The 14,062-nt window shown below is 41.6% G+C and overlaps 1 protein-coding gene across 2 annotated transcripts in view; it reads left to right on the forward strand.

Annotated features, from left to right (window-relative positions):
• The first annotated feature begins 4,814 nt into the window (after positions 1–4,814).
• LOC133135451 (carbohydrate sulfotransferase 11-like) overlaps positions 4,815–14,062 on the forward strand; it is a 32,753-nt gene continuing 23,505 nt past the window's right edge. Inside the window, exon 1 of one of the 2 annotated variants that reach the window (XM_061252463.1) lies at positions 4,815–5,041. In XM_061252463.1, the coding sequence (XP_061108447.1) occupies positions 4,924–5,041 (118 nt within the window). In that variant the 5' untranslated portion in view covers positions 4,815–4,923. The remainder of the gene's footprint in view (positions 5,042–14,062) is intronic. The other variant, XM_061252464.1, reaches the window with a different exon arrangement.

Consider the following 14,062-nt stretch of genomic DNA (forward strand, 5'->3'; position numbering starts at 1 on the left):
CAACTTGTTCAGGATGCTGCGCATTTTCCTGAACAGGACCTGTGAACAGACTTCCTCAGGGACCTCCTCCCTCCGGTCCCGGCTCCCTTCAGCCAGCCTCCTCGCTGATGGTCTCCAGGCATTTTTGGCCTTGTGGAGCTGTACAGCTGCAGTGAAGGGCTGCAGGATGATCCTGGGACCTCCCTTCAAAGAAGGCTGTGGTAAAGATGGGAAATGGGAAAGGAGGATTAACATAATAATGGCTACATAAGGTCTTTAGGGAATCAGGAACATTTTTAATCATTTTAATTGGAGACCCAGAAGGTATGGGATCATGGTGTATACCTCAGGAAAATCCGGATCAACGTCCATTTTCAGATACAACACAGTGGAAAATGTTAATCTAAGGAGAAAGGTACAGAAAAACTGGTAAAATCTGAGAAAGGTTTAATTACATATAGCTGATGACATGAAGATAAATCTTTATCCTGCCCTGGTAAATTTACTGTATGATTTAATCTCATCAATCCAACAGTTAGAAGTAAAAATAGTGAATATATCTATAAACTGCTTTCCATACTTCTGCATAAATAGGCCCTAATAATCTATGATATACTGCCATGCAATAGACCCATCTGCACATTGACACACATCTAAGTAATATTTTATGTTAGAAATTAAGACAATATTAAAATACTGCATAAACAGACTGTTAAAATAAAATGTGAGATATACCGATTATATACAATATATTTTGCTTCTTTGTGAGCAGTACATAACTCCGTAAACACTAATTAAATAATCTTAAATGGTTTTAAATACCAACAATAACAAGGCATGTTGTGCAATGCCATCACTCATGGATTACCAAAGCACACCGTTATGCCAACCAGCAGTCAATTGACTGTGATGCTACTGGAAAATGTCCAAATTCAACAGAAACATTTCCAAACCATTTGAAAACATAGTTTAAACAATATATTTTTTAATTAGCTAAATACTTATGACAAACTGTTTGTAATCAGTTCATGACCACTACATAGAACTCTATTGTCAAGGCAACATAATGAACAAAATTGACATTTTTGGTTTGTCTGTGACACAAAACACTGCTCTATTAGCCTATTTTGCCTTACATTTTCTTTCATTTCTGAGACTCAAATTAATTATCTATTCATTATCTATATCTATTAATTCATGCTGGTAAACTGTTTAAAGACCAAACAATTTAAGCTTACCGTGTTCCTCCAAGAAAATCAAGAATGGAAAATGTGTTCTTTCAAAAAAAGTTCAATGTAGTAGTAAAAGTAGTCGGGTTTTCTCAAGCTTGGAAAAGTTTTGACAATGTGTTGCCAACTTACCATCAGCAACAGAATGAGCAATCTCCAGTGTGTACTTAAATTTAAATTGCTACATGACACTTCACAGTAGCCTATAGAACACACAGCTGATTCGGAATCGATACGTCATTGGTAAATTCAGTATTCGGTGTATGAAGACGTCTGCATAGTATTCCATGTAGACTGTGGCGTTGCTAGAAAATGTCCATATCAAACAATAACAATAACAAATTATGCAAAAATAGCGTAAACAATGTTTTTTTATTAATAGTTTTATTATGACAACATGCGGATATTCCATTCTGATTCCAATGACGCTCATCCTCCCTCCCTCTATACTATGTATACGCGCCCATAGAAACACATAAAGTGTTCTTACTTTCTAATTGCAGAAAGACATGTACAAAATGCATGGAATAAAACTAGACCGTTCAACATATGAAATTATTTATCATTACTGTATAATTTGCGCAGCGCTTGTTCTGAAATGGGCAGTTTCTGAAATGCAAGATAAACTCAGTTTGGCTTTTGGGCCGCCATGAAGGCAATGTCTAGAAAAGGCTCAGGGTACATGCACAATTTGTGAATGTATTCTGTTCTAAAAGATGACTGTTTGCAATTTAATGGCCTAGCTCGCAGCCCGGCAGTGCATTAAACTTGTCTCTGGCTACGTATTTTAGTTTGAAGCAAATATATAATCTGATGCATCTCACGATGAGTGAGGTAGCTAGTATAACTTGATATTTCTGTTAGTTTCGTTTGGCTATGTAAACTCTATGTAAGCTCTTCCGAGGTAAGCGTTTATCATTCTATTGCGTTGTGCTCTCATAATTTTAGATAGTCAGGTCCATAAATATTTGGACATTGACAAAGTTGTTGTTACTTTAGCTGTCTACCACAGGATATTGTAGCTGGAAGTAAATAATGAATATGAGCTCAAAGTGCAGACTTTCAGCTTTATTTTAAGGGTGTTTCTAACTAAATCGGGTGAACGGTGTAGTAATTACAGCTCCTTTTATACATAGTCCCCCCGATTTTAAGAGCTCAAAAATAATTTGACAAATTAACATTATAAATTGTTGAGCCTGAAACCATCATGCTGTTATGGATGGATCACCTCAAGGGTTGTTTCTCCAGAATATATATATTTTTTCTTCGGTAGGAACCACGTTTACGTGACGATGCATTCCATTCATTTTCTGTGGCAGTGCATGTCAGTGCAGCTCGCCTGGCTCACAGAACTCAGATCCAACTATCAAAGGTGTAGCAAATTACATATGAATCAAGATTCAGCTACTGCATTGCTTATTTCTGCAGTTGAATATGTGTGGGTGTGTACATTTGTGTATGAGATTGTGATTGTGTGCATGGGGGGTGTTTGGTGTGTGTGATTTTCCATGTCATTTCTAGCTGTGGATGTTATAATTCCACAATGAGACAGAGTTGCGAATGGTTAACGGGATTAAATGTCAAGTGTGCCCCCAACGATCACTTCAGTCAAGTTCCCATCAACACCCTGTCTCCCAAGGCCCTCAGTAACCATAGCAATCTTCTGAGGAGGTGGGGCAGAGTTAACTGAGGTTTAACTTCACTCATACTCCTTTCCTCCTATCTTTTGTGTGGCTGTCTATTTTCACCACCCCCTAAACCAGAATCATCTCCCAGAGGGAGGTGGATGGACTTGAACCTAAAGACATTGCAGCTCTCCAAGACAGGAGTTGAACCTGCAGGTGCTGTGGCCTTAAATTTGAAATAATCTAGGAGTTTAGAATGAACACTGCACTACAGGAACTGAAATTTTGAAATCATCATGACAAACCATGCACTTATCTACACACTTATCTCCTTCAACAGCAGTGCATCTCTCGCTCTCTCTCTCTCTCTCTCTCTCTCTCTCTCTCTCCGTGTGAATGACAAAGGACAGAAATAGAATTCATAGTAACAGTACAAAGTTCACAAATAACTAATGGTGTCAGAGAACAGGAAGAGAAGGGTGTACCGCCTGTTAGCATTTCAATGAACTTCAAAGAACCCCCAAGCTCTTAACAGCTCAAGGACCCTATGTCTGCTTTGAACATGCTCCATATGGAGAGGCAGATAACTGTGTTATTGTTTTTCTTTGCAACTGGTATGGTTTGATAAATAAGGGGGGTTGGTTGCTGGGGCTGTAAGCATATTACAATTAATGTCCCATTATTAAATTAGCTGAATCGTGTCTTGAACTGACATTTGTATAAGCACCAGCTACAGCAGCAGGCTGCTAGTATATAAAGTATAATAGTGAATCAGCATAGTTCATCGAGCTGTCAGAAGTACAGCCTGCAGACTTGCCCTCCAGGAATGGAGTAGTGCACCCCACCAAGGAGCTTTGCATCTGGACCTTCACATAAAGATGGAATTACTCATAGATTATCAGTATACAGAGTAAATTATCAATAGTTTAATCACTACAAATGAATACAATTTGAATAACAACACAGCAATTATGCCTTTCTTCTTAAAAAAATAAAAAATGAACAGTATGATCGTTCACTGTGCTTCTCCTGTCACTGTTAACATGAATGATAAGAACACTATTTGCCTGCTGTCACCCTGTTGTGTTTTCCCGTTTCCAGAAGAGGGCACCATTACATGCAGAAGAGGGCCATTCACTGTTGCTTTGGACTAACCGGGGAGTGTACAATGTGTTCTTTGAGTCACCTCTGATTCCGTTACCATCTTCTGTTTCAGTTAGCCTGCCCTGTTTCCGTTAGCCTGGTCAGCTTTTGCTAGCCTGGTCTGATTCTGAGAGTCTGCACTTATTCCGATACCCTGCGTTGTTTCAGTTACCCCTACACTGTTAACATTCACTTGGTCTAACTCTGTTAGTTGAGCCTGCATTGATTCATTTAGCCCGTTTCACGTTGTCTGCGTCTTAGTCCGTTATCCTGCTCTAATTCCGATGATCTGATGATTCTGTATTTGGGGGGTCGGTGGATCGGTGAGTTCAGGAGATTCACATTGCCATTAATGTTAGACGCAGTAATTGTACCAATACAATTAATATTTCCATGGATCTCTCATATGACCTGGACTCTTTAGCAAATGCAGTAAGTTGATCACCGTCTCCATCCTTACATCTCTGCAGGATGCACACTTAGAGGGGTCGGTGAACTGAGTAGAAAAAAATGCGTCCAATGACACCAAATAATTCATGAGCATCTGTCTTCTGAATCTGACTTTGGAACGAAATGCTGTAAGCCACGTCCGGTGGTGAGAGACACCGTCCTATATACCTCAGAGCAATGAGGGTCAGCCCTGCTAATTCATATTTTCGATTTGTGAAATCCTGCGATTGTCCCTTCAAGCACACCGACGTTTCCTTTCAGTGCGCAACTGGGCGCGCTCATTCTCTTTATTTTCAGAGGGGGCGACAGAGTTTGGCTTCCCCCACAGTTGAGCGTGTGGACAACAGTAGTACGCTCCGGGGCAGCGCTGAGCTGATTGAGAGTCGCACCCCACTAGTATCATCATCATCAGCACCATCCAGACGCATTGGTCTTCGGCGGTCGAAATAATTCATCTTCCAAGAATATATTCAACCGCCGTTAGCCGGTTTCCTGCCATGAAACAGGCTCTGCTAGAACTGACGAGGATGAGCAGGATTTGCCGGATGGTACTCGCCACTTGTTTCGGATCGTTTATTCTGGTCATCTTTTATTTCCAAAGTATGTTCCAACCAGGTATGACCCTGCCTCGCCGTCTCCTCGGGCATAACATGCTCATTAATTTCTTCATGTGTATTTGAACTGTTTGCGCACCGGAGCCGTACTGCTTCAACGACCGTGTCGGTTTGGAATGATGTAACGTTATGTCCTAAATCATGAGCTCATAAACGAGTCGACTTTCTGATACGCGATAACAGTGAATCCGCTCTGACTGTGCGTCATTTGCTTTATCACAATGTTTGACTGTATTGGGTTATACGTTACTAGAGTCTATTTATTGGTACTTAAATGAATTGTAATGAAACATAATAGCACATCGTTGACACTTCTGCCCACTTTACACGCAGCTGTCTTTTATTATACAGCGCACAAAGCCGTACCGATGCATCATTCGCAAATGACCATTGTTTCAGTGGTGTAGCGCGGGGCTCATGTTGGCTATAAACTGCATGAAGTTATCCAGTACAGTGGGCGTACTGTACCGTGTTGGCATCGAAGAACCACATTTAGACTCTTTGCACGGCCAGTGAAAGCATACATTTTCCAAGATTTATTTACTTTGCACAGCTAGTTAAAAAAATTGCAATGATGCATTGACTGGACTGCAGTGAAGTGGTTTCTGGATGTGAACCCAGGTTATTTAGCGCTGTATAGGCTACACGACTAATATAATATTTTGTATTCGATTAGCCAAACTGTTTTGAGTAAATTAACTGAGCGTCATAGTCAATCTTCGTTTGTTTCCGGCAACTTGGCAACTTTGCGGTGAAACTAACAGGCTACATGCCATATCATGTCATTATAAATATGAAGCTTAATGAAGCGATTCTGCTGCGTGAGGCAGGGATTACAGCAGATCCTTAAAGTGTGAAAATAGGACAATTATAATTTACAACATTACAATATTTACGAAACTGCAGGCCATTTTCCAGGAAAATCACTTGTATAGGTCTATTCACACAGTTAGTCGGTATATGTGCCGTACTTTGTGGAGTGTTCATTTCGCGATATTGGTGTATCTCACCTTTTAGCGCTGGGCGAGCTGACAAAACAGCTGTCACTGTTAGCGCCTTATTTGCGCAGTAGGTATCGAGTTTAACGTTGCGCCAGGTACCTGTTACTGACTGGTTTTTGTATGAAATATTAATTTTACACCTTCGAAATTAGCTACAGTGTTGTTATGGTCGTCAAAACGAAATCTAAACTATTATTAAGTTGGAATTTCAGGTTATTTCTTTCGGGGGTAGGACTGAGGAATTCAGTTATATAGCAGATGATATTCTCACGAGACTCTGGAATTCCCCGAACTGTCTCTATAATTCAGTCTGAATACAACTAACAGGAACAGACTTGTACGTAAGACATACGATTTATTTTGGTGAACGCAGTATTTTTAAAGAGCAATGTAGAGACTGCGTGTGACCCTCAAAGACATAAAATGAAGCATGACAGAGGTGTGTCTGTGTGAAAAAGCCATGGACGGTTTTAGCGGAGGTTGCCTCACAGTTCACACTCAGGCCCCTAAAGTGTTTAAATTCGGTGCGTAATCGGGAACTTCCAGTAGACGTCTGCAGCGCGAGCCCCCACCGAAAATGGAGACAGGGGAGCTCAATGGTCATCTGCGTCTGACTCAGCGCGCAGACTGCCGAAGGGTGCTGGTTATGCACATGAGGGACCAGTTACCAGATCTGTAGTCTCTGCAGTGTATGGAACAGGGAAGTTAGAGTTGTGACGTTAGTTTCCAACATTCCAATTAGATATAGTACGTCATCTTACAGCTTATTGGTCTAGTTGACTGCCCCTACCTATGAAAAGCCCTGAATGTTCAGAAGATGGGACCAATAATTTGTTTATCAGCAAAGCTCTTCCCTGGAGTTTGGGCTGACATCTCACATCACGTCAACCTGGTCCAGCTCAGAGTATCATTATGTAATGAACTGCATGGTCAGGCTCATCGTACCATAGCAGGCTTGTAGTACCGTAGGGTTATGAGCAGCCTGGTTTGGCTCATAGTACTGTAAGGTTATGAGCAGCCCGGTCAAACCCATAGTACTATAAGGTTATGAGCAGCCAGTTCAAGCTCACAGTACTGTAAAATTATGTGTAGCCTGGTCAGACTCATAGTACAGTAACGTTATGAGCAGCCAGGTCAAGCTCATAGTACTGTAAGGTGATGAGCAGCCAATTCAAGCTAATAGGACTGTAAAGGTTATGTCTAGCCTGGTCAGGCTCATAGTACTGTAAGATTATGAGCAGCCTGGTCAGGCTCATAGTACTGTAAGGTTATGAGCAGCCTGGTCAGATTCATTGTACTCTATATACTGTCGGTTATGATTCTGAAAATGAGGCTACCACTGGGAGCAGTTTGGTGAGTTTCAGCAGAGACTAGAAGCAGAAGCTCAGAGTCTGGTGGTGGCTGTCTGCATGCTTGCTACAGTGTGCTGAGTTTCACAACATTGCCTTCAGAAATAATGAACATAAATTGTCTAACAGTCTGGAATATGGTTGCTGTAATAATGGTGATTAAGAGGAACTTTTCAATGCAAGAAGTGAATCTTGCACCATCGCAAAACTCAAAAGACCACAATATTAAACAACATCCTGCAAACTGTAAAACGATACGTCCATCAGATGCAATGCAATTCAATCTAACAACAAGTTCCAAATGACCGACCCACCAGTAGCAAATCCAGCAGAAGCATTATTGTTATTGTTATTATTATTATTGCTAATAACAAAAAAACAGGGGTTGTGTGTGTAAAAATGGAAGTTGCTCAGGGATATTTTCGATTAGGAATGAAGGTAATAGCTGTAGCTGCCCCCTTGCTCACTCTTGGGCCTATAGAAACAAGGCAAGGGGCATGTGGAGGTGACACACACGGCATACTCATGAACTGGAGGAAAACGGAGGTCATGACTCAGGTTACAAGATACCCACAATGCACCTCCGCCTTCAGAGCAATACAAGGGTGTCAAATGGCAGGGTTGCCTTGTTTAGGGTTTGGATAGAGTTTTATATAGTGCCTTTCATGCGTGGGGCAGAAACAGCTGAACTCTAAGCAGGAGGGGTGGACAAAGACCTTAGACTTCTGGGGGGGGGGTACGTAGAGGGGAGCGGAATTTCTTTGGGAAACTCTAAATTCCTCGCTGTGCTTGTTAAAGGCAGAATGTGGTATGTAACTGATATACAGACGCTGATTGCTACATACCTGACCCCCATTTCAGTCAATGATCTAGCAGTGTCTTTTGTTTGTCCATTTTACAAAAAATGTGTGTCTGTGCGTGTGTGTGTGTGTGTGTGTGTGTGTGTGTGTGCTCTAACAGGGTATCTCTGACATCTGTAAGAGGTCTCTAACAGGATAGCTCTGACATTTGTAAAAGGTCTCTAACAGAACAGCTGTGACATCTGTAAGAGGTCTCTAACAGGACAACTCTGATATCTGTACAAGGTCTCTAACAGGACAACTCTGATATCTGTAAGAGGGCTCTAACAGGACAACTCCGACATCTGTATGATGTAGCTATCTTACAGGACAACTCTGCCGTCCATTACAGGATGTGTGAATGAGAGGTCTGTGAGCCACAGGGTCATAGGCTCCTATCCCAGACGTATCACTGCTGTGTCTGTTCGCTGAGGCATCGAGGGCTGTGGTTCTGGAACCCAAACTAACAGAGCTGCTAAGCGAGTGTGGATTCTCACTTTTTTTCCTGTGTTTTTCACAGGGTTGTAAAGATGGCTTTATATCCATGTGTTAACTTTGAGTGTTTTCATTTATTTATTTTTAATACAAATTAAATTCTGGCAACTGCGTATCGTGGAATTAAAAGGGATTTCTGTTTCATGGCTCATAAACCACAGTGTTTACCGAAGAGCCATCTGCTTTTCAACAACTTCCCACAAGCCCAGCGTGCGCTGGGTTTAAAATAAACGGAGCTCAGAGCGAGAGGCTGCAGCCTGAACATGGCACTATATGGGCGATAGACTCCGCCTGACTGCTCACTTCTGTTTCCTGTGACCCAGACACACTCTTCTGTAAGCATCACCTTCTCCGCTCCAGTGTCTGATGATTTCCCTCTAACACACACACACTCAAACAAACACACACAACACACAAACATCTGCCTGTACCCACTGATGTGATCACACCTGCACACACACACACACATACAAACATCTTCCCGTTCTTACCCATGTGATGACACGCATATGCGCACATACACACACACACATACACACACACACACAGACACACAGTAGGAGAAGCAGATTTTGTTGGGCTGGCTGCAGAGAACGAGTGTTTTAAAGTGTTGGTCAGAGCACAGTGTCGCTCACAGTAAATATTGATTTGATTGCGAGCCAGTTAGCAGGCTCCAGGTTTAGAGCTGGAAAGGTCTAACCACATTTGGGCATGGTTTTCGGCACCCGGTGCTGTCGTGGCGGCCAGGAGCGAAGCAAAGTGAGGTCTTTTTCTGTATGACAGAACGTGAAGTCCTGCAGACTCCAGGAACACTGCGGAGATACAGACCAACCCCACCCCCATTAATGCTCAGAGCCAGCACTAAAGTTCAGGGCAGTTCAAGGTGTGAGACAGCCTGCTCCTGTCCATAGATGGCCCTGATGTCATATATCCTGTATACAGCCTCATATTAGACTAGACATTGACTAGACATTGACTTTTTAATTGGTGCTAAAGTAGCCCGTTAAAATTAGACTACTTTTCCTTTTAAGACTAGAGTGTGTGTGCCAGAGATGGGGACTCGAGTCGCACTTGAGTCGCACATACACGGACTCCAGACTCGACTCGGACTCGGACTCGGACTCATACAAAAATGGCTTGAGACTCGACTCAGACTTATCAATAAGGACTTGTGAACAATAAGAGTCTGCCAAATGTTAAAACACACCCAACGTCGTTTTACGCGCCACACTGCTTTAGTAGCAACCATAGCAACACCCTACTCTGTATTTCTTGCAGCATAGCTAGCTAAGATTACAGTTCTGCCTGTTGTGCACAACTCAGGCTCATAAAATAAAACAAAATGATTGCAACTAGCAAAATGTAGAGAAATAAAATAAAAGATGAGGGAGCAACCACGTAAAATTTCAACAGACATTTGAAAACTCATACGGAAAGGTAAGTCAGTTTATCAGCACTGGAGCTGATCCCACCGCTGTTCATTGTTGCCTTAATGTAACTTAGCTAAACTGTTGTGTTGGTAAAACGAGGCGTTTCAGACACAGTATGATGTTCGTGTCACAGTTAATCAGTGTGGTCTTTAACATCGATATGCAATCAGGACAGCGAGTGATTTTGAATGTCTTGTTAATGTTCTCATAAAATTTCCAGACCTGTTTACATTCCGGCAAATGTGCAAGCAAGATAATTGCTACCGTTGTTTTGGTTCGACACGCGAGGTTCTTAGATCACACTCAAATGTAGTCTACAAAGGTGTTTATATGGCGGAAGTTGTGTCGAGTAATGCCATTTTTGAAAAAAGAAGACTATAGCCACCCCATTAGATAAAATAAAAAAATTTAAAAAACACTTTGAGGCTCAGGCACTTCATGCTCGCGCTGTTCTAAAATTCATTCTTACCGTGAAAAATGCCCTACCCATAACGTCACCCTACACACAAGCAATTGTCTTTGTGCAGCACTGACACATAACTAGGTTGCATACTAACCAAATTGGTCTCAGATAGATTTAATATGCATGCCTAACATTTTTCGAGTTTCAAGTTACCATAGTGGAGAGCGCCAACAAAATCACTGATAATTGGCACCAATCAGGTGCACTTGCAAGGTTTTTGACTTTAGGAAATGAATAGATGCCAGGGATACAATACAGGGAGGTTGGCACTGTAATCTGTATATATATATATATATATATACAGAATATATATGGGCGGCCTGCAATTCTGGGGCGGTTGGCAGGGAGGTTGGCACTGCAATTTTGTATATATATATATACATAATATATATGGTCGGCCTGTAGCGTAGTGGTTAAGGTAAATGACTGGCACACACAAGGTCAGTGGCTCTAATCCCGGTGTAGCCACAATAAGATCCGCACGGCCCTTGAGCAAGGTTGGCCCTTAACCCTGCATTGCTCCAGGGGACGATTGTCTCCTGCTTAGTCTAATCAACTGTACGTCGCTCTGGATAAGAGCGTCTGCCAAATGCCAATAGTGTAATGTATAACCTATGGGATAATCACATTATTGCATCAACAGAAAATATGACCAGCCTAAAGATACTACATAACCCTCATAATTTAAAGCAGTCAGTTACACAGAGGTAATGCACAAAGCACTAGAAAACACATTAAATATAATACCATGTGCAAAGCAGTCCACATCTATCTAAATAAGCACCGCGGCGGATGCTGATGCGTTATAATATCATGCCGTCATAATTTAAAGTAGAGTCAACACAGGGATAGCCTATGCAAAGCACCAAAGCACCACTACACAATAGCAGCCGACCACTCTGTTGACAGACACACACACACACCATGGCGGTCACTGCTGACACACGTCATCCACTGACGATAATCCAAAAGTTACAGGCAGTTGTGGTCCAAATACCGTTCCGGTTGTAGCAGCAGCATGGCTAGTAGTAGTAGCATTCGAGCTAGCCGACGCAGATCCATGGCCGCCGCTGCTGGTACTAGGCTCAGGCTCTCCGCCATCAACATCATCACGGGGCTTGTTGGCGGGATCTGATTCCTCCAATATAACGTTGGAGGAGGAGACGGAATTGGAAGATACTGGCGATTTAAGCCACTTGCGAATGTCCATTTTTAATGTAGCAATACAAAAGCAATAGCCATCCTAGACCTAGAGAAAAACTGCTCGGCTCGAATACCAACTGAAACCCCGCGGTAACCACTATAGCTACATAAAAAAACAGCGTCCTTTTTCAGTACCGGTTTGCACACACCATTGTTTTTCTATTTTAATGTCTTTGTTTATAATAAATATAAAGTTAGTATTATATATTTTGGATTTTACAGAAAAATACTGGAATTAATACAAAAATAACTATATCTGGGCGCCAGTTGGGGGGGCACTAGCAGTTATGTGGGCGGGCCGGGCATGCCGAGTTTGGATGTTATGAATCATGCAATAGTGCAATGGCATTCCTTAGGATTCAAGGTTTTCCTATTGCATAATGTAGATGTACTCCTAAAATCATAGCTCCTGTTTTCTTGCATAAACAATCGCTCATTTGATTTTCTTGAATGATTAAAGTAAATGCTCAACAGTTACCTTTCATTTAACAATGTATAAGTATATTAATAAACCAATACTGCAACGTGATTAAATTCTCAACACTTTGTAATGTTTACAAATAAAGTTATAATTATTATTCTTGAGTCGCAGATGCAGATTAAACCTAATCCATACAAAGGTGCATTTAGTCCAGGATTAAGATTAATCTGTGTCCATATAACAGGCCCATATTTTGTTATTGACCATCATCTCATATTACAGCCCATGGTAATGCTTACATTATGTCACATGATTCACACAGAGTTCTTGAAAAAAAGAATGGTTATTTTATCTTATTTATTGATATATCAATTACCTATCACACCAGACCTTAGGTTTTGGCACGCCTTTCTCCAGCCATCTTGAAAAAGGCTTTGCCAAAACGTTGGCTCAGGCCTTGTAGTTCATTGATATATGAATAAATAAATGAAATAACCACTATCTTTTTGTGTGCCCCAGATAATACTGCTTCTTCAGTTGTCACACACTTGATGTCATATACAAAATATGTCTTCTACACTTCTGGTGTCTATATCTTCAATTAGCATAGGAATCATGATTAATTTCTATAGCGATACTGATGTTTAGGCAGCACCATTCTGGAGACTTGAGACTTGACTCGGACTCTAGCTCAGAGACTTGAGACTTGACTTGTACTCTAGGTCAGAGACTTGAGACTTGACTCGAACTTGCATTTGATGACTTGTGAGCATCTCTGGTGTGTGCCTGCATGTATGTGTGTGTGTGCGTGCTTGGCTGTATGAGGGTGTGTGTGCTTGCATGTATGTGTGTGCACTCTCAGAAATATGAGTGACAGTGAGGTACATTTTTGTACCCTGAAAGTACACTGTAAGTACCCTGAAAGTACAGTCATGTTCTCTTTGGGTACAAATGACGTACCCAAAGCAAAAAAACAAAAAGGTACAAATTAGTTATATATGTATTGCTGGCTATGGGTACAATTTCATGTTCATACCTTTATTTCTGAGTGTGTGTTAAGTTCCAGCATTCTTTTCTCTTCTCACTGTGTTATTTTGAGTACAGAACAAACATGGTGGGGACCCAAATTTAGAAATATAACAGCCTAATCATGTCTGCAGTGTATTTCTGATGTCTGCCTCTTCATTTTTAAAATGTTAATGTTTTATAATACCATTGATTTGGGATTACTGGTAGAAATATTCCTCATGGGATGATTATATATGTTCTCTCTTTCTGTGTTGTTGTGCAGTAGGCTGCTGCTTTTTCTGTCATGGCCATATCCTGGATGTCCAAGAGCACCCACTAACAGGAAATGACACGCTCCGTTACTGAGCTTTCCCCTTTGTTGCCATAGAAAGGCACACCTTCTTTTGTTTGCCTGCCTTTACCGTGGAGTCCACACCCCAGTAAATTACAGCTTGAAATTGCAAGCATCCACTGATTTCTGCCTGTGGCAGTTTGCGAAGGCGGTTCTGAGCCTCAACTTTCTAAAGTAAATTTCAGCCATTTTTGATTAGTCATGATGGCAGCATCCATTTCGTTTTTCATCTTACTGCTAAAAATAACCTTTCGGCATGTTGTAGAATATTGAGTCTGTGCCAGTCCAGCCTGGCATCGAACTGCAGTGCGAAGTTGGAGGCTGGTCGGAGGTGACCTCTGTGCTTTGATGTGATGTGGCGTGCCACGCACATGCAGTCTGAAGTGGGGGCGAGGAAGTGCACTGACTTCCTGTTACATATCGCGGTGATTGCCACGGGAGAACCATAACCTTGCACGTCT

Source organism: Conger conger, chromosome 8 (assembly GCF_963514075.1).
Source record: "Conger conger chromosome 8, fConCon1.1, whole genome shotgun sequence".
Taxonomy (NCBI): Eukaryota; Metazoa; Chordata; class Actinopteri; order Anguilliformes; family Congridae; genus Conger; species Conger conger.